General features: G+C 40.9%; 1 protein-coding gene across 11 annotated transcripts in view; it reads left to right on the top strand.

Moving 5' to 3' along the window:
- Positions 1 to 21,563, top strand: part of LOC119859806 (rho GTPase-activating protein 7-like) — a 114,848-nt gene that overhangs the window by 65,566 nt on the left and 27,719 nt on the right. For 2 of the 11 annotated variants that reach the window (XM_043491006.1, XM_038412481.2), the window contains exon 1: positions 14,857 to 15,073. The exons of 4 other annotated variants lie outside the window; for them this stretch is intronic. In XM_043491006.1, the coding sequence (XP_043346941.1) occupies positions 14,932 to 15,073 (142 nt within the window). In that variant the 5' untranslated portion in view covers positions 14,857 to 14,931. Of the gene's footprint in view, positions 1 to 14,207; positions 14,343 to 14,511; positions 15,074 to 20,164; positions 20,326 to 21,563 lie in introns of those variants that run through there. 5 more of the 11 variants (XM_038412486.2, XR_005294352.2, XM_038412479.2 and 2 more) reach the window with 5 other exon arrangements.

Here is a 21,563-nt window from a genome sequence, read left to right as displayed (position 1 = left end):
AAAATGTTAAGTTTGATTTTTTTTATTTTGTTTTGTTCAGAGTTAGTCCTGAAATGTAAAATGTATATATTGTGGTGCTTTCCTGCAATTAGGAGGTATTTGGATCTGGGTTCTGGTTCTGACCCATCTTTGGGTGCATTACTGCATTCATTTTGTTACCTTGACTTAGGTTACTGCTATGGCTGGTTGAAAATTTTCATACAGAACACTTGTTTTCTGTTGGAAAATGCTGATTCAATGGAAACAAAATGTTCTGTGGGAATGTCTCTTTTATATTGACAGTTCTGATGGAAACCAAGCAGACTGGCAGGCTTCCTGGGCTGCCCAGTTCCCTGGGCTACCTGTTTGACTTGCTAACCTGGAAGCCCAGAGAGCTAGGCAGCCTGCCAGGCTGGCTTCTGGGGCACATACATTTCATTTTGGAAACACAAATATCAAACATTGTTGAATTTCAGTTCCATGAAAATTTTGAGGTTTTTGGGTTGTTGTTGTTGTGTTTTTTTGTGGTGTTGAACTGAAAATGCCAAAAATTTCTCAGAATGGAAATTCAGCTTCTTGGCCAACTCTGATGACCAATTCTTATCCTCCTTTAGCTCTCCTATGCTTTCTATACTCCTTCCCCTCTTCCTCCTCCTCCTCCTCCCCACCACCCCCAAATTGCATTGTGATGGAGTTGCATCATGATGGGGTGGGTACGACGAAACTCAAGATATTACTGCAGGTTCTGCTAAGGTCATGTATTTCAATCTGTAACTCTTTACTTTCTAATTTTGTTTGGCACAGGACATTTTATATTCGGAAAGACTAAAACAGATGCTTATTCATGGTTGCAAAATTGGAGCTGTAGTGTTTAAAGTGGCCATGAAACAAGGAAATGTATTCAAATGATTCTTATTACCTTGTATGATGTCTACAGAATACCTGTCAGCTAATCTAATTTTGAGGGCTATTATTGCTATTTTAGATATTATTGCTATTAAAGTTATATACGTCCTACACAGAAAACAATGGGTGTACCTTAACTTTTATTGTTGAAAACAATTTACCTCAAAGGTGCAGAATCATGCAGCAGAGGTTACAAAAGGGGAGTTATTTACCCAGAAGGAAGTAATCCTACAGCAGTTTGTTTTTCAGCTTGAATAATTTTTTTCCACCCCCCCCTCTCCATTTGGGTCTTTGTCCCCCTTTTGGCCATGGCAGACTGCCAAGAGAGAGGTGTCTGCAAGAACCATGAGGTGTTTTCAGAGGCCCTTTGATCATTTGGTCCTGAAAGTCAAGCCCTGGGAAGAAGTAACATCTAAAAAAGCCCACACCAGTTTTATGATACACTAAGTACATATGGCAAGCTGACTGTGTGTGAAAGGCCAGTTGACTAGACCAGTCTTTGGGGCTCTCTACTAGCCAGTGAAGACTAGTGCATAAGTCAATTCAGGGCTGTTAACTTATTTTTTACACTCGGAGCAATATTTTATTTCAAATTTTAATATATTTTTGTGCAATATATTTCCCCTTCCCCTCTTTCTGAATGGTTTCAGAGTAGCAGCCGTGTTAGTCTGTATCTGCAAAAAGAACACGAGTACTTGTGGCACCTTAGAGACTAACAAATTTATTAGAGCATAAGCTTTCGTGTGCTACAGCCCACTTCCTCAGATGCACAGAATGGAACATATAGTAAGAAGATAGATAGATGCACACATACAGAGAAGGTGGAAGTTGCCATACAAACTGTAAGAGGCTAATTAATTAAGATGAAAGGTGTTTGTAAGTGGGAGGGTGCAGCGGCTACATATTAGCTAGATCAGATAGCAGTGTAATTAGTCATTGCTTTCTATGGTTTAGGAGGCTTTTGATGAATCAATCAAACTGTAGACTGTCCCCATTTACTGGTATGGACCGTCACTGATTACTTCTTATTGGAGCAAATGAGGGAAACAAACAGGAAAAGGTGACTAAGAGTCACAGTTCCCTCCCTGTGCTACCCTGGAGGATTAGTTATCTGCTACTCCTCACTGAAAACTAGAAAGAGAGAAATCAACCCTGCAGCAATTCTTCATGAGAATATCATAAACGTTTATATTTTTTTAAAGATGCATTTTCCATAAGGAGGGAAAGCACCTATGACCTGAGGACATGGTTCAAAACTACCAGGCTGCAGTTACTACAGTGCAAAATAATGTGACCAGTTCTGGGCACAGGAAGCACATTTGTTCTCTCTCTCTCTCTCTCTCAAAATGAGATGAAATTAACATGCTTCCCTGGTAATGCTGTTGCTTAGGGTGAGATCAAACTGACCGTGCATAAGCATTAATGTGATTTCTTCTTCTGTAAAGAGTCTTATATTTGAACTATATTACCAAGTGTGAATATACCTTACTCTGTTAGGTGGGGGAGTGTGCACGTTTGAGTATCTAGTGTTGACTCTAGTAGTAGTCCTGTCTGCCTGCACATCCTAACTATTCTGGGCCTTGGAGTGGAGACTGGGTACGTGTAGACTATTTGTCTTCACAGTGAGGCATCTGGAGCCAGCTTTTGTATTAACTACTGAAACAAAGAACTGATTCATACTTAGCTATCAGTATGTCAAAACTCGTAAGATTTCACAATGTTAAACAGGGGCCTTAATTTGCCCTACATAAACAAAATGTTTCATCCAAAACAAATAACACTTTTACTTGAAGGCATTAGGAATTGTAAATAATAAAGGAATGTAATCAAAGGATTCAATATAGTTCATTCCAGTGAGTTAGACCCAGAAACTGAGTACCAAAGTTGTGATCTTAGCAAGTGGCTTTTCTCATTTCTATAAATGTTAATTGTTGCATAGCTATGTAACAGACAAAGGCAAATACTCCAGTCTTAAAGTATCTAATGCATAATCATGTAAGCATACAATGGAATAGCCTTTTGGGGTAAAATTCACCAAACTGCTAAGGGACTTATAAAAGGTTGACCATTTAAGACCTGCTTAAGCTGCTAGTATGCATCTTACATGATGCATTAGAGAGCATTGCATAGGCCCTCTGCACTGAGTTGAATTAACTCAATGTGAACTCTAGTGGAATAAAACTCTTATGTCTCCTCATATAGGAAAAAGTCTGAACTGCTTTAGTGCTTTGCAATGTTCAGATTCCAATTCTGTTATTCTACTTGGTCTTTTGTATTACAACAGAGTCTAAGGGCTTCTCTACACTGGCACTTTATAGTGCTGCAACTTTCTCGCTCAGGGGTCTGAAAAAACACTCCCCCTGAGCGCAGCAAGTTTCAGCGCTGTAAAGCACCAGTGTAGACAGTGCCCCAGTGCTGGGAGCTGCACTCCCAGCGCTGTTAGCTACACCTCTCGTCGAGCTGGTTTTTTTTTTAGAGCGCTTTAGAGAGCTCTCTCCCAGCGCTCAGCCATGACTACACAAGCCACATTAAAGCGCTGCCAGGGTAGACTAGCCCTAAGATCTGGGCCCCATTGTGCGAGACACTCTACATAGAAACATAGTAAATACAGTGTAAATAATGCATCCCTTCTCTAAACAATAAGACAGACAAAGGATGGGAGAATAAAGATTGTCCACTTTTCCCAGATGGGGACTTGAAGCACATTACGTGACCACCTTAAAGTCACACTGAGGTCTGAGGCACATCTGGCTTCTGAACCCAGTTCTCCTGAGTTTGACAATTGCCTTAACCACAAGACCCTCCCTTCTCACTAGAGTGAGACTCTATTGAAGTGAGTATTGAAGAGGCTTATCAGGCTTGGGGCACCCATAGTGACATTGTCCCAAGAAACAAAAAACATGATTTCACTACAGCAGTTTTTTAGTGTGAATTGACATGCATAGCAATAGACATTAAAATACACCCATGTTCACCAATTAACCTTTACAAGGAAACTAGTTCAATGAACTGTTACAGTGGAGACCTGGTAATAGCTGAGGTTGCAAACTTAAATTTGAGAACTTCATCAATCTGTGAAATGATAAAGCCTGGAAAATTTCACTGCAAAAGCTGGAGTCTGTCCTAAAATGATGATTCTTGGAAAGCTTGAGAGGGGGAAGACAGGAAGGCTGAGCTGTTCAAGTGCATGTAGCGTGACTGACTGACTCTCTCTCTCTCAGTGCAGAGCTGAGAACAGAGTGTAGGTCGCTGATGCGGTAGACCCAGAGGCTTATTTTCTAGATGGAAGTGCCTCTCAGGCAAATGGCTTTAAACACGTGTGCTTAGTTAGGCATTCTGCAAATTGAAGTATTGCAAACCTACCTCCATAGATCACTTTGAGTTTGCTGGATGAAAAAGCTCTAAATTTTTCAGAGGGTGCCACTAAAAACAGACGCTCAAAGGGTATGTCTACCTTGCAATTAAACACCCACAGCTGGCCCGTGTTTGGGCTTGGGCTGGATCTGGGGCTCTGGGACCCTGTGGTCGGGGAGGTAGGGGAGGATCCCAGAGCTCAAGCTTCAGCACAAGCTTGAACGTCTACACCACAATTTTACAGCCCTGAGCCCCAGTCAGATGACATGGGCCAGTTGCATGTGTTTAGTTGCAGGGTAGACATACCCTGAAGGACTTGGCTAGGAGGAGGCACTGTGGCATCATGGGTTAAACACTGACCCTGGAGCCAAGAGATTTGGATTCTACTCCTGAGTCTGCCAAAACTCATTTAGTCTCTCTGTACCCCAGCTGCCATATCCGTGAAGGTGGATATGCATGAGTAGCTCCCTTTACAAAGTGCTTTGAGATGAGATGAAAAAATACTATTCAAGTTCAAGGTGTTAGCTGCATTTCACAAATGGAAAAACTGACCAATTGACTTCCTTTCCGGGTGTTCAGGAATACTCTAGTTCATTAGATATAGATTTCAAATTTAACACTTACTTGCTGTGTGATCCAGAGTAAGTCCAGAGTTCCTTCATGTAGATAGGAACATAGGTCGGATTCCAGTATGACAATTTCTATGATCCACCCGCTCCAGTATCCTGGCTCTGATATTGGCCAGCACCACATGCCTTAGAAGAAAGTGCAAGAAATCCTGCAGTAGGAATATGCTTACATTAAAGGCTCAGCCTATTCTGTGATAATTAGAGATTGGCTTAAGCCCTGAGGCATGAGAGTTTATCTCCCATTCCAAACTTTCTTTCAACATTAACGATAACAACTCTGGATATTTGTTGGCCACACAATGTCCAGCTTGCTTTTTGAACATATCCTTTCTATCTGACGTACACAAAAGGGAACCCTGGCAACATGCAATGCTGAATGTGTGTCTTAGGTGGCAGAAAAATACAGTGTAGTATGTGGTGAACAGTATTTAACTATGGTAATAAAGAGACGATTAGAAATGTGTTCAGTCTTAGCTGTGGCACTTCCTGCCTTTTGGGTGCTCAGAGGAAAACTTCATGTTCCATCAATGTAGTGCTTTGTAGTTCCTATATGATACCTTTAAATATGTGTGTTGCCAAAAGCAAAAGCCATTAATTTTATCTCTTAAACAAAAAAGTGTGCCAAAACAATTGGAATGATTTTAAAAAATGTGATGGGGTAGTCACCTAGGTGGGCAAGTGGCATTGGCAGCATATTTTGCTGCCATGTGGTGGGGAGGTTTTCGGATTCCAGATCGGGTTTTCCTTGAAATGATGTTTCAGGAGGGCTGCAGAGGAATCATAGAATATGCTGTAGGGGTGGGAAGAGAACATAACCCCCTCTGAGGTGGTACAGACTGATCGGAAAGAGAGTCCCCTCCAATCTGTAACCAAAGGAAATATCCCCATGACTCAGGAGGAGCCAGTGTGGGGGTGGGGTCTGAGGATCCCAGTGGACTGTTTAAAATAAACCTCAGGGCCTCTGCTTTTGAGACAATGATGCTACTTCTGTGTGATTATGAATGTTTTATCTAGTAGTTTGTATGTTATAGAGCATAAAGTATTATGGTGAAACAGTACTTCTATGCAGAACACCCTTCACTAAAAATGATCACAGAAGTTAATCACAGCTGAAATGAAGTTGGCTTTGTTTCCAGAATTAGAGCTCAGGACATTCCTTTACTCAGTTCTTTATTTGGGGGTGGGGGTGAGACAATCAGGGAGAGGTGATCTGTGGGATCTCTGGTAGATTCATGTTTACATGGGAAATATTCCAATGACATCGGAGTTAAAATATGCAGTGGGTTGGTTTTAATGAGATGTGACTCCACTGACAGGATCAGTGCCTGTCTGAAGTAGCTTGAATAACTTTCAGAGCAATTTCTATGATTTTGGTTAAGTATAAGGGACGGGAAAAAGTTCATTTCCATTTATGAAAAGGTTAATTTTGTTCATGAAACAGCTCGTGAATTTGTTTTAAGTGAGCTGCTCCAAGATGACTTGCTGAAGTATCTTTCACCATATTTGGGTAAATCTAGAAGTCCCAGCAACCCGGAATGCCTCTGATTTGGAGATACCGTGTATAAAATCTCTACATGTATTGGCTACAATAAGCAGATGACAGAGTTTTGGATTGAAAAGGGGATGGTGTGTCCTTAATATTTGCAAAGTACTAAGGGTGTTTACTTGTGCCATCCAGCACCAGAATCTCACCAGTGTCAGGCATTCAGCAGAGGTGATTTGTGAAAGTATCCCCAATCCAGTGGTATTGGACTCTTCCTGTCCAATAGCTCTGTACTGGATGCAAGACAGCGAGAAAGCAGAAGGCTATAACCCATGGATATGAACGGGAAGAGAGGAAGTTCAGCACCAGAGAGTTACTCGAGTTATTGGGATGTGGCAATATGAAAGCTGAATGACTCTGCGGTAGTGGGAATGGATGGGCTGTGGAATCGGGAACTATGGAGCATAGGAAAGTGGGGAAATATCTCCTTACTGTCTCACGCTTCTGTCCTGCGTATCTCTACAGCGTGCCACCCTGGAACTGGGCTTGGTGATTTTGATGTATTTATATAAATTATGGTGACACCTAAAGGTCTCCTCCAAAATCTAGTACAATTGGGCCTTGACATGGTAGAACACACACAGTCTCTGTCTCAAGGAACTTTAAAATCTAAAAGCCCTATGATGCTGCAACATGAAACCCCTGTGCAGGGGCACAGTCTCATTTACCTCAGTGGGACTCTTTGTGGGTGCATGGGTCCATCCACCTCCATCGTAGTGCAGGATCAGCATCTACATACTCAAAACTGACCTCAAAGGCCTTCTGAAGCCCTTCTCCATTCAGTCATGGCTGCATGGTACTTGACCAGGCCCTACCATATTAACAGTCTCTTCTGCCTACTTGTTCTTGATCAATTACCTATATAATATGAGGCTTGCATTCAAGATCAGTGTAAATATTGTTTACTAATAAACTAACTCTTTGAAATAGTACTAAAATGCTATCATTTCTTCCTGTCGCATCACATACTGGCAGTTGTTCAAAGGAAAATTAGAGTGGGAAAAAGATTGTATGATCATACAGATGGAGCATTTATTTTATATAGAAACTCTGTCTACAGATGTTCTCCCCAGTTGACAATAATACATTCTGTCTTCTTAACCCCAGTGCATAGATGAGAATTTAATCAGTGAAGGGTGTGTACTTTTTACATTAAATGGGTGGGTCTGTTACTTGACTGGCAACAATTTCTAAATTAATCTCTGTTGGATACCCTAAATCAGGTTTATATAATCAGGTTTATACATTTTCTAGCACATGTGCTCAGTGAATCAAGAGCATAATAATACAGTTGCTTTATTCTGTCATAAAGAATTGCCAGTTTAGAGGCCAGATCCACTCAAATTAGAATTGGCTCCTTACAAGTCTTAAAATACCAGGTTTTGAGGGGCACTTTTACCATGTGGTAACCAGATGCAATTTTAACAAATGGAGCACTTAAATTGTAACTTTATTAGGATATCACAATTAGGGGTTGGACAAAATGGATTGGATAGAAACTTGCTTGACCTTGCTTTTAAAATCTTCACTTAAAAATCAAACCAAACCCAAAAGGAACTTTTATTTGAAGTTTTAAAAGTATATTTGATTGATTAACTACTTCATTCTTTCATTTTTGTCTTCCCTGTGCACTTCAGGTTCCAAACTGGAAGTGCCTAAACATCACAAGACGTTGTTTTAGGGAAATTTCTAACCCAGTTTTGCAATCTGAAGTGGTTTATAGACTTTGGATAAGTATCTGAACCTGAAGAATGATCAAAGCATCTCATCCTTTCGAGGGTCTCCCCTTTCTACTCATAATATTTAACAATTCAAAAGCCACCAAACTAACCATGATTTAAAGTGTATCTGAAGGAAAATGTATGAATAGTAACCTAAGGTATGCTTCTGAAGCCAAACCACATTATAATCCGGTATCTTATGGAACTAAGCATCCATAAAGGTTGTTCAAATATTTTTATTATAATGCACCATAATGTATGATTTAACTTGGCTCCAGAAACAATGTGGACAGAGTTTTAATTTTTTTTAATTTAAAAAAATGTGGCCTTTGCAATTACAGAATAGGAAAATGTTTACAAGTTTGAGATCAGCCACATTAGGGAAATATCATATCAGGCTGGTTAATTAAATCATTTTGGTTTATTAAAAATATATAATTAAAGGGTACATTGAAAACAACCTACAGCAAATGCAGAGAAATCTGTGATCAGTCACAAAGTTCAGAATGTTTTTAGCACATGAGTGCATTGCTCAACAGAGTGTGCATATTTCAGACCACAAACTATTTTTGTCTAGACTAAGTCCACATAAGCAAAATTTGAAAGGTACTATCTATTCCATAAAATCTGTTATGCCAGTGGACCTCATTATAACACAATAGTCCCAAAATATGGTTTAGTCTGGCAGTGTAGATGGGACCCAAAATGGGTTTTAATCATGAGACCAAATCTTGTTTATCTCTTGCAAAAGTCCAAGGAATCCTGTCTAAGAACATGTAAGTCACTCATAAGAACTGGGAATAGAATGCAAGTCTTCTGATTTCCCCCAGATTTGTAATTAATCATGCTACCATTCACTGAACTGATGGGTTTTAGATTTTTCCACTACCACCTTTTAGATCCTTTTCTTAATTAGAAATTTACAGCTTGAGACCTTTTAGTTTGTGACGATGAACAGTATCTAAGCTCCAAAAAAGGTGCAAGATGCCCTGAGAAAATCAACAAGAGCTTGTCTGGGACTGTTCAAATGAAACAAAGTCATTGACATGTAAAATAGCCTCTCTCAAAATCTGGAATTTCTGCAATGGTAGAAAGATTATCTATATCTGATGGAAAGTGAAGGAAGTAAATCTGATTTAAAACTAACATCTTAATTGAGAAATTTTGAGAAATTTGACAGCTGAATCATTTTGTGCAATAGATTTCCTCCAAGAAACAGATGTAAACGGTTAGTGTAATGTCTGTCATATTAGAATAATATAACAGGGCACTGATATCAGAATATGAAGCTACCCAACTAGAGCTGAGGTCATTGGCATGTTACTTACATCAGCCAAATAAATTGTGGAACTTGTTGTGGCAGTTAATTCTCAGTGGGTGCAAACAGAATCACTTGGCCCTGAACTGAACACAGCTGGGTAGTGTCAACTATTAGTGACTCATTTTAAACATGCCTGAGAGATCCTATATGCTTAATCCATGTAATATATAACACGTCGTGGAATTATAAATTGACAAGAACAAGGAAATTGCTACATTATAGTATCTAAATTTATAGATTCATTCATTTTAAGGCCAGAGAAACCACTGTGATTAGCTAGCTCTGGTCTATGCTAGGAATTTATTTCAGTATAAACTATACCTCTCAGGAGTACGAAAAATCCACGCCCATGAGAGACATATTTGTGCCGACCTAACCCCAGGCATAGACTAGAACTAGGTCGGTGGAAGAATTCTTCTGTTGCCCTAGCAATCACCTCTCAGGGAAGTCGATTTCCTACACCAACAGGAGAAGCTTTCCTATTGGTGTAGGGCAGGCAGTGTCTATGCTGAAGTGCTACACTGGCGCAGCTGCACCGCTGCAGTGTTTTAAGTAGACATATCCCTAGTCTGACCTCCTGTATAACACAGGCCATAGAACTTCCCCACAATAATTTCTAGAGCAGCTCTTAGAAAAACAACACACTGGTTTTTGTTCAGGATCTTTTTTTACTTTTATGTCCGAACAGATATTGACAAGATCTAGCTAGAGTCATAGACTGTCTCTCATCTGTTTTCTAGCTTGTATTGGTTGAAATAGTAATGTTAACTTTACTTTCTAATTTTCTTTTAATGACAAAACATTTATCATTTAATGTATGTATTGCAATCCCAGTGCAATTACAAATACCACCTCAAATAGAACCCAATATAATCTCCATGGCACATTAACTTGTGTCTTTAATATTGACTGAAGGGTATCAGGACATGCCCAGCTCTAGTACGTTGGTGCATATTTGAAAACTTGTGCCTGGGCTGTTCGGAATTCCCTCAGCTGAGCTGTATTGGGTTGGTGACTTCAATCTGTTAGAAATTGTGTGTGTATATTTATACCCTCTCCCACATAGACTTATTGGTACTATAGCCCCTTTGATCTTCCTTAATATATGAGCATAAAATTATGCTTTATGGGAAGCATTATGATGCATTGTGTCAATATGTAATGTGTGGCCTCTTAACGCGTGGACTGTTAGTACAGTATGTTGGAAGTCTGTTATGTTAAAAGGACAGTATGAACTTGAAATCTAGACTGCTTAAAATAGAAAAGCAATTTCAGGTACTAGTCTTGCAACCAAATTTTTTTTTTTTTCATTCCCTTTTTGAAACAATATTTTGTCTCCACTGCTGCTATGTGAAAAATCCTCACAAAAGGGGAAACCGCAAAATGATTGTACACAAAATGCTCTCAACTGTACAAAGTATAGAAACTTCCCCACTCTAATCTTTGGTCTTATCTGCCCTAGACATTTTCTTACAAATTTAAAAAAATTATTAAAGTTAATGTTTAAAATCAAATTTACACAAGTTAAGAGGGAAGGTACTCTACAGCTGGGATCGGGCTTGGGTTATGGGGGATTACAAGTATCGGTTACAAGGTACATACATATCACATAACCAGCATAGATCCAGGTTGGGTTTGGGAGTTTTTAAAGCATCAGTGGATATATTACACCATTGCACTACCACAGGTTTAGCTCCATAATTGGAACAACAGTAGGAGCACTAGTGGCAATAGCCAGTCAGTGTTATGTAAGCCAGCTCTAGTTAGGAGTAGACAACAAAGGGCTGCTGGAAACAATAGTGGGAAATTTTAAGGAAAAATTTCTAATGCAGATGCAGTCTAGATGCATCCGATGAAGTGAGCTGTAGCTCACGAAAGCTTATGCTCTAATAAATTTGTTAGTCTCTAAGGTGCCACAAGTACTCCTTTTCTTTTTGCGAATACAGACTAACACGGCTGCTACTCTGAAAGCAGTCTAGATGCTAATCCTAGAAGCAGCCTGTAGGGGAAAATGGAATCAAAAGTGTGAAGTGATGATTAAACTATCTGCATCCCTTTAACACACAATCAAGAGAGTGCCAAATTACATTATGATACTCATGTGACATACTATATCTCTCAGCATTTGGGAGGGTACTTCCCAGCACAGGTAGACAGATATGTGCTAGCTCTGCTCCAGCTGGTGCTCTAAAAATAGCAGTAAGAAGAAAAGGAGTACTTCTGGCACCTTAGAGACTAACAAATTTATTAGAGCATAAGCTTTCGTGAGCTACAGCTCACTTCATCGGATGCCTTATTAGAGCATAAGCTTTCGTGAGCTGTAGCTCACGAAAGCTTATGCTCTACTAAATTTGTTAGTCTCTAAGGTGCCAGAAGTACTCCTTTTCTTTTTGCGAATACAGACTAACACGGCTGCTACTCTGAAACCTAAAAATAGCAGTGTGTCCATGGCAGTGTGGGTGGCAGCCTCAGTAAAAGCCCATCCAACCCCGAGTATGTTTTACTCAGGGGGCTAGCCTGTGTCACTGCAGACACTGCTATTTTTAGTGTGCCAGCTCCAGCAGATCTGGTGTGTGCCTACCCATACTGGGAAGCCCCCTCTGAAAGCCTATTATGCCAGTGTAAAGTTCAGTTTATAGGTCTTGCCATGCCTGGTTGCCCTGGGGCTCTTCAGATCTCAGTTACACCAGGTACACAACTAAAGAACTGACAATTGACTCTGACCAGTGTGAGAATATCCCCTACATCCTAACTATCTTTACGTTTTCCCCATCCAAACAATACACAGTTGCTACTTTTCTAAGTAAACTAACATGGTGGTTGTTGGTTTTAAGGATTTTTTAAATAGAGTTTGTATTGTTGATGTACTATGCAACAAAACCCATTTACAAACACGCTCAAGTGGATTAAACAGGATGACTTTATCAATACCTGTGAGGAAAGACTCTCCGGTAGTTCAGATGCTAACGTGGGACTCTGAGACTAGCAAACAATTCCTGGGTCTGCCATAGACTTCCCATGTTACCTTGGTCAAGTCATCTAGTGCCTCAGTTACCTATCTGTAAAACAGGGATAATAGCATTGCCCTGCCTTGCAGTAGTGTTGTGAGGTGCTCTTTGACCAACAAGGTAGTGTCACCAAAAATGTGAGCCTGCTAATTATCATGAACTGGCCTGTGACAAATCTTTCATTAGAAACGTCTGAAATTAGGGAGTTGTTATGGAAAAACTGATAGATTTGACGATCCCGGGCACAGAGGTGTAGTAATATGTATCTGATGTATTGCCTCCTCTCTGTGATCTCTTCCCCACCCACCCCTCCCAGTCTGCTAACAATGTGTGCTGTACAGTAATATTCTAGTATGCTTAAGGAGCAACTATTATTTTTGATGCCCCATAAATCAGAGGGAATCAAGAAATTTCGCTTCCATTTTTTGATGAAACTTCATTTTCTGAGGAAAAATTCCTTATTAGGGCTTGTTTACCTACAGGTGTAGCCCACTGGATTAACAGCCTCTCTTAGTGACAAATAAGAGTATTCACTCCAGGAGCTGGCGTGGAAAAGCTATTGAACTTTAAATTCATACCTTACCTTACTTTGCAATAACTTCCCCCTGTCGACAGGTCCTACCGCCCAGATTTTTAAAATAATGTAGTTTTGCTATGCTCAGCAAGCAATAACTAAACTGATTCAGGAGTCAAAATCACCTTAACAATCAATGGGTCTTAAAGGTCTAAATCAGTTAAGCATTGCAATGCTGAGCACAGAAACACCGACCTATCTTTAAAAAATCGGAATCTTTGGAAGTTTATTTAGTGAACTATCAAAGGCTGCAGATTTCAGAGTAGCATCCGATGAAGTGAGCTGTAGCTCACGAAAGCTTATGCTCTAATAAATTTGTTAGTCTCTAAGGTGCCACAAGTACTCCTTTTCTTTATCAAAGGCTGGAGGTGCAAGCGTCCAATGCTAATAGTATGAGAGCAGAACACTGGGGTACAGCTTTTCTGGGAGATTGGTGTACCAGTTTTTGAGCACAGCCTCCCCGGTGTGTGCACGTATAGCTACGTGGCACGGCAGGCAGCAACTTAAGTGAAACTTAATTTTAATTCATTGGGGAAAAATTCCTCAGGGCCCTTGTTACCGCTCTTAACAAACGATAGTGCACGCCCCAGGATAACACAGCCAGGAGGGGAAAAATCCGTGCGGGAGTTGTTGCCCATTGACGGGCAAGGATCAGAGCGGAGGGGAAGAAAGCGGGTTCTGGCTTCAGGGCGGAGGCTGCTGGCTTCCTCCCTAGCGCTACATCGCTCTCCGCTTCTCGGTAAGCCCGCTGTCAAATGGGGGGCAGGTAACAGGAGGCTGCCCAGACCCCCTTGTGGCCCTCAGTCACGCGGGTAGGGAAGTTGATTTCTCATTGCCACCCTTTTGGGCCCTGGCCGGGAGCCCGCCAGGCTGCCGAGGCAGCGGCCCCGGGGGCGGGGCCGGGACCTGACGCGCGGACGGAGCCGAGCTGCTGTTCACCCCCCCCCCCCCCCGTAGCCAGCTTGCTGCGCGCCGGATCCCTCCCCGCTGGGCTGGGGAGCCCGGGATTGGCGGACTCCCCACGGGCCCTGCCCCGCGGGCGGCTCTCGGCCGGCGCCAGCGCGCGCAGCTGGGAAGAGCTCGAGGCGCCCGCCGCCGGCGGGGAGCCGGCAGGGTGATAGTGGCGCGTGAGTGCGCGGGCCGGGCAGGAGAGGGGCCGTCCGCGGAGCGGAGCAGCGGGGCCGAGACCGGTCGGCGGCGGGGGACGCTTGGGCGCTAGGGGGTCCGCGGGCTGGGGCCCCCGCTGGCTGGCTGGGGACTCGGCCCCGCCCGCGCTTTGCGGGGCTCTGACCGGACCCCCTGCAAAGGTGGCGGTAATTCTGCTCAGAAACCTGCCTTGGGGGCGGCAGTGGGGTGCGCGCGCGCGGGGGGGGGGGACTGTCTTTTTCTCCTAACTTCAGTGAATAGCACCCCCACCCCCACCCCCACCCCAGTTCGTTCCCTCCGGTGTGCTGGCCGGGGGCGGCTTTGAGTTGGGCACTCTCCAGTTTTTCATCTCTTAGCTGAAGTCTTTCTGCAGTCGGGCTTCTGGCCAGGCCGGGTGAGAACGGGGGTTTTCTTTTTTCCTGGCCTTATTCTGCCGCTAAACAACAACTACTGGCCTAGATTCTTCAGAGACCATCTTGACCTTGAACTCGCTGATCGTGTGTCTCCTGCAATACCCGCTCTAGGGTAAACTGAGGCACAGAGCAGTTAGGTGACGGCTACGCTTTAGCTCACTTACAAATAAAACCTCCTCCTCCTCCTTATAATTACAGCAGGACTTTTAATTTTCAAGTGTATTTGGTTCAAAACAAGTAAATAGGCATGTGTAAGGGGTGGTGGCATTTCCCCCCTCCCCTTGCCAGGAGATTATGGTTTAAATATTTGGCAGGGACTCTCCAATTAACATTGATAATGCACAAAGTGCTGCTCAAATTCATATGGGTCCAGGGAGTTTACAACCGAGATATTGATGGCAAAGCTGAGCCAGAGCAAATGGTTGTGTCTTCGGGGTATACTGGAAGACTTGACTCCCAAGGACAGAGTTGTAATGTGGGTGAGTGTATATGCTGGCATGCAGTGACATTGAAACAATGAGAGCAGTACTCCAGAGAAAACAGAATGTACTTTTTTAGGCAAAAGAGTTTGAGGGCATACACCTTTAATTGAGGTGAATAGCCAGAAACAATTATATCCAATAGTTAAAAGAAAAGGAGGACTTGTGGCACCTTAGAGAGTAACAAATTTATTTGAGCATAAGCTTTCGTGAGCTACAGCTCACTTCATCGGATGCAATCAGTGCCCCTAAATTTGTTAGTTTCTAAGGTGCCACAAGTACTCCTTTTCTTTTTGCAAATACAGACTAACGCAGCTGCTATTTTGACATCTAATAGTTAAGTGGATTGTACAGTATAATTTTTTTGTTTAGAACTACAAGTGTTTGTAAATACATTTGGTTGGTGAGATTTCAGATGGATACTGCTGTGTTTTTTTTAATGTTTCTATTACAGCTGGCTATGTTGATTGATTTCTAGATTTTATGTACATTTTTTAAAATCAATTTATTGTAATAGCTCTTGTTTATGCTAGTCTTCTCTCAGATGCTTACTCTGAGAGATTTGCTGTGCTTCCTATAGGAAATTTCATTAGTTAAACTCAGTAGCTTATTTTACTGTGTGCCTTTGAAAAATCAACAAACTGCATTAACATACTGTCTATTGGCAAAGATGGAGATTGACCCCTGACCTGGATGGAAGTAGAATTTGGCACTTTGCAGATTAGCTGCCCGTGTTACTATATCAAATGGTATTTGCTGGGATTTGTTCACCTGTAGAATGGAAGAATAGATGGTTTATATCATCAAATACTGATAGTCTTACAGAAGTTCACACTGAGCTGGCCAGCTTGGGATAGTTTATTTTAGTGGCTTAAAGCATTCCTGCTAGATATTTGATATTTAATACTTTTCAGTTATACAGTGTCACATTCCAGTGACCCAGCAGATGCACCAGCATTACCATAAAGTGAGGAAGGAAGACCAAATCTTTTTGCCTCTACATTTCTGGATGTTAAAATCAGTAGCATAAATTAACCTGGCAAAATCTTACTCCCTTTCTTGTCCAGGGCAAATGACCATTTTTGTTGGGCTAATAAAAGAGAATTAAGTTTGTTAATTAGCATTATGTGAAAGTTAAGTGAATACACTTACTTATTCCCATTCCCACCTCCATAGATTAATGTATCTTGGAATCATAGAATATTAGGGTTGGAAGTGACCTCAGGAGGTCATCTAGTCCAACCCCCCTACTCAAAGCAGGACCAATCCCCAACTAAATCATCCCAGCCAGGGCTTTGTCAAGCCAGGCCTTAAAAACCTCTAAGGACAGAGATTCCACCACCTCCCTAGGTAACCCATTCCAGTGCTTCACCATCCTCCTAGTGAAATAGTGTTTCCTAATATCCAACCTAGACCTCCCGCACTGCAACTTGAGACCATTGCTGCTTGTTCTGTCATCTGCCACCACTGAGAATAGCCTAGCTCCATCCTCTTTGGAACCCCCCTTCAGGTATTTGAAGGCTGCTATCAAATCCCCCCACAGCTTGTCATCCACTGTAATTCCCAGGTCCTTTTCTGCAGAACTGCTGCTTAGCCAGTCTGTCCCCAGCCTGTAGCAGTGCATGGGATTCTTCCTTCCTAAGTGCAGGACTCTGCACTTATCCTTGTTGAACCAAGTCTTGATGATAGTCTTACAAACCAGGGATTGTTTGGCATATTATTTTAAGCAGGGCAGTGGAAACTGTCTGTTTTGGAGGCAAGGCATTCCAACCTTGAACATTGGTTAGATAGTCTACTGACACATGTTGATCCTAGTCTTAAATAAAGGGTAACTGTTTAAGAATTGACACTTTGTGGTGCTGCCGGAGGCTAGAAATCTGATTTGTGATACCTGTTGGGATTTTGGTGTACAAGTGGGCAACACATTGGGATTTGGGTGGATCTAGTCCAATGGACATGTTTTTCACAGAACATGTGCAGATGGGAATTGGCTTCCTAGGAACTGAAGTTTATGGAGAACTGATATGAAATTTTACAGATGCAACCTGGAATACAGACCAAGGATGTCAGGAAGGACTAATAAGTTTATAAGTAGGTTTACCTAGCCCTATATCAGCCCCAGAGTTAACTCAACAGCTTGAAGCACAGCCCACAATGAAACCAAGCAAGAGGCTTCATGAAGAATCTGTTAGCTTAGTAGGCTAATTTGTTGTAGGAACAATGCATTCCGGCATTTGGCATCTGGCTATTGCAGCTGCTAAGCATGTCCCATACGTGTTGACTCCAGTTTTGGAGCAGATGGAGGTGGTTGAGAAGGACAATAGATTCAGCATTGCCAGTAACAGAAGGAGGCAGCAGCATCCAACTAGTATTGGGGCCATTTGCTTTGCTGTATTTTTATTGTAGGTTTGCCTTTTGCTGTCATAGTAAGATTAGTGTATTATGGAAAAAATCCTTCACGTGTCACACAGGGATCAAGAGGGACCAAAACTCTTTTGAATTGTTTCTATAGCCTCAAATTGGCATCCTAGCCTATCATGTAAAGTTAAAATTAATTCTACACTAATTGTTATCTCCTTTGTACCTGCTGTGAGTGAGAAGAAGATGCTGCTACGCTTCCTGGTGAGCTGGGAGCGTTGAGCAAATCTTACTTTTCATAGCGATTTCTTATGCAATTTAGTGCTACTGAAATGGAAAGTCCTGGGATAATTGCTGGGAGTTGCTGCAAACAGCAGGAATGTTCATAACAGTTCTTGCACATCTGTAAGGTTTTGGAACAATTTCAGACTTAAAAACCCTCCCCCTTCAATGTACTTAAACCCTGATCGCCGTCTAATTCTTGGTTTCAGAGTAGCAGCCGTGTTAGTCTGTATCCGCAAAAAGAACAGGAGTACTTGTGGCACCTGAGAAACTAACAAATTTATTAGAGCATAAGCTTTCGTGGGCTACAGCCCACTTCATCGGATGCATAGAATGAAACATATAGTAAGAAGATATGTATATACACACAGAGAAAGTGGAAGTTGCCATACAAACTGTAAGAGGCTAATTAATTAAGATAATTAATTCTTATCCATCAAAACTGGAAAACTACATTGTGAAGGTGAAAGATGTTCATTTACCTTGATGATGGAGGTATTATAGCTTTCCAATGCAAGAAAGCACTAGTGAGGGACAACTATTTAAAAAAAAAATACATTAAGAATGAGTTTTATGTTCAATATATTGCAGCAATACCATCAAGTATAAATTTATATGCTTTAGTTTTAAACAAATATCCTTATCTGTTACTAATATCTTAAATGATTAAAACAAAGTATTTTTAAATTCTAAAGTACTAGTCACCATTCATGCTGCTTGTTTACATGAAGTATTTCATCATTTTAAACTGAGATTAGACTAGTTAGTTTCATTTTCTTCCTTTCCTATATTAGCACAGTGCTTCTGTTCTTGGGCAGCAAACACTGCAGAGGGTATATTTAAATTCAAATCTTCATTGACATTTTAATAAAAACATGAACATTCATATTAATGTGAGCATTTGTTTGGTTTTTGGACATAATCGTCCCTTCTAAATTTTGGTTATCTGATAACCAGCCTACGTAACTCTATATTACAATCCTATATGGAAAATTGGCACAGGTCATGCATTTGTGTTTTGCTTCCCATAAACATTTGGCAGTGACCCTATCACCTTTGGCTCAAGAGAAAACAGCTAACTTTAAAGTGCTGCCTCTAATCTCTGATAAACTAATGGGGCTTGCAGGAAATGGAAACTTTCCAACTGCTTAAATATTTATAAAACCAAACAGTGTATTTAATGTGTGAGGCGGAATTGCCATGTCAGAGTCACTCTGGTATTTCATACCATATGCAGATAATGCCGTACGATCTCCAAGAATCTGCCTTCTGCTCAATCCTGAGAAAGAGGATGTAATTGTAATAGAATTTGGAGTGTCACTCCTGTGCCAGCTTTTCAAAGGATCTCCCATTTCCTGCTTCTATTTAGGAAGGGCTGACTACTTCCCTACAAGCATCTGAGCAGCTATATTGGCATCAAAAAAGAGTAATCCGTTAGAATCATCCTGTGCTTACTAGCATATCTATTTTAAAAAGTTGGTCAATAAGTCTATTGATAGATCCTGTTGTAGTATCTGTGTAACTGTGTAGGGGCAAAACCAATTGTAATAATTTAGTGAGGTTGGTAGTTATTGATAGTGGCTAACACACAAAGTTACAAGAACTGTCCAAATATTTATTAATTCCCATACCTTTTTAAAGTAAAATATATATCTTGATTTCATAGTTGGAGAGAACTGAGACTGGGAGGGGCAAAGTGGCCATGGGACAGAGCAGGTATTAGAAGTCTAGAGTTCATGTCTCTTTCTTCTGCATAAACTAGTAGGCTATGTTGCTTCCCTGATCAAAAAATAAAATGGGTGACCATTTCAACAGGCTAAATAACTATTTGTAAGGAGATGGGCTCTGTAAGGATATCTCAGACTCCAATTTAGTCCTCACTGAGCTTTGGTGTCTCTTAGCTACACTTTTAAAGCACTGTGTTAGTTTACAGAGTAATAATATTCATGATTTTAGTAGCTTAGTTAAACCAGGATTTATAAGTACCTTGTTACTTACATCTCTAATACTTGGTGCCCAAGGCTGATACTGTATTGTGGATGCAATACAGTGCCATGCCTTCATGAATATTGCCCCTTTTTCAGTTGTTAACATTTTGGGAGTGTTGGAATACTCTGTGTGCATCCATAGAAAACATCAGTTGGTTATTTAATATGTATGCCATTGTTACCAAAATAGCCTTTCAGACAGTGCTTGTCTTAAATTTCCTTCTGTCAGGCTGAAAACTAGCCTGGCACATGAGGAGCCTAATGTAGGTCAACACAAATCTTCCTTTTGATAAAGTTTATTGCCTCCTCTCAGGTTGATTAGTATCATATTGATACAGTTGGGGGTGGGGGTGGGGAATGTTCTTAGATCACATCTAAACAGCTGGGACTCTATTTTTCAACTATCTTAATTCCCCATTAGAGTTAAGAGGAGCTGCACCTAAATCTTCCCTGGACTTCAGTGGCATCCACAGACTTTTTAGAGAATTTTGGCAACCATTTCTAGCAGTGAAATAATAACTGCTAGATCGTTTCAAAAGTTCTAACATTGGAACAGATGTAGAGCAAGAAGTGTATTGATGCTTCCTGTACAGAAGCCTGGTCACAGAGTGGCAGCAGGCCAAGGTAAAGCTATTCAAAGTAAAGAACTTTGTAGTGTCTGTAACGTTTGTGTACAGTGCTATATTAAAATACCTGAAGGTAAAAGTTCATTTAGCTACAGAATAGAAGTGTCAGCAGTACAACTTTTCTGAAGCTGCCTTAACCTTGTTCTAGAATGGACCACCACTGGGGTGAAAAGGTCATTGTGTCCAGGATCATGAGCTGATGGAAAAATTACTAACGGAAACATTTTCTAAACTGCCATTCCTGGATTAGCTTTTTCTTGTTTCAATTCACAGTGGAAATGCAGCTGTAAGGAAGGAAGCTCTGGGTTACTTTAACCTGGGAAACTATTTAACGTTTATATGACTATGTAGACTCTCTTCCCTATTCGCTGGAAAAAAGATGTGCTTAACTTGAGTTAACTAACATGAGTTTAAAGTTCTAATGAAGACAAGGCATGGCGTAGTTTATTTTTTGCAGAGTGAGCAGGTTGAGTTAAAGATTAAGATGAGTTTAGGGTTTCCTTTGCCTGCTAATTTGTGTGAAAACTACAAATGGCCTTACCTAACACAAGGTCAAATTCTAGTGAAGACAGCTGGAGTTAAGAACAAAGCTTTTTTCCTAGTAAAGATAATGCCTAAAGATTTCTTCTTCTTTTCTCTTATTGAGGGTATGTCATTTAAGAATGTGTGTGTGATTTATCAATCTGTTCCTGATTTTGTTAATAAAGGCTATGCTTTGATGAAATTATGTGCAAACTGAGGGCAATTGGACTTGAAATGTGTATTATGAGAGCAGCAGTAATGGTGTATTTAGACTGGGTGAAGTTGGAATAGTGGTAGAAATAAGTATTTGTGACAAATTTTAAAAGTGAAGAGAAGTGCATCAGTCTGTTTAAAACAAATGTCATTTCAACTTACCTCCTTACTTGAAGTGAAAATGGGTTGCTTGGGTGTGCATTGCAATAGGATTACCTAAATTAATCAAACTGAGCTCATTTGCATTTATTAAAAAGAAGTTTGAGAGAGAGAGACATTTAAAATTCACTTAATGAAAAAGGAGCAAAGCAGTAAATTCATGGAAAAAAAATAGAAATACATAGATGAATTCCTTCACCTTACTAAACTGGTAACTTACTGCTGAATATTTCAAGCGAAATCAGGCTATGTATTCCTATGCATAGATGTATAGAACACTTTTTTGTTTTGTTTAGAAAACATATTTTAACATACTAGTTTGTTCCTTCAGTCTAATATGCC

Source organism: Dermochelys coriacea, chromosome 8, assembly GCF_009764565.3.
Source record: "Dermochelys coriacea isolate rDerCor1 chromosome 8, rDerCor1.pri.v4, whole genome shotgun sequence".
Classification (NCBI taxonomy): domain Eukaryota; kingdom Metazoa; phylum Chordata; order Testudines; family Dermochelyidae; genus Dermochelys; species Dermochelys coriacea.
The sequence above is the reverse complement of the archived record's forward strand: the minus strand, read 5'-3'. Positions and strand labels throughout refer to the sequence as shown.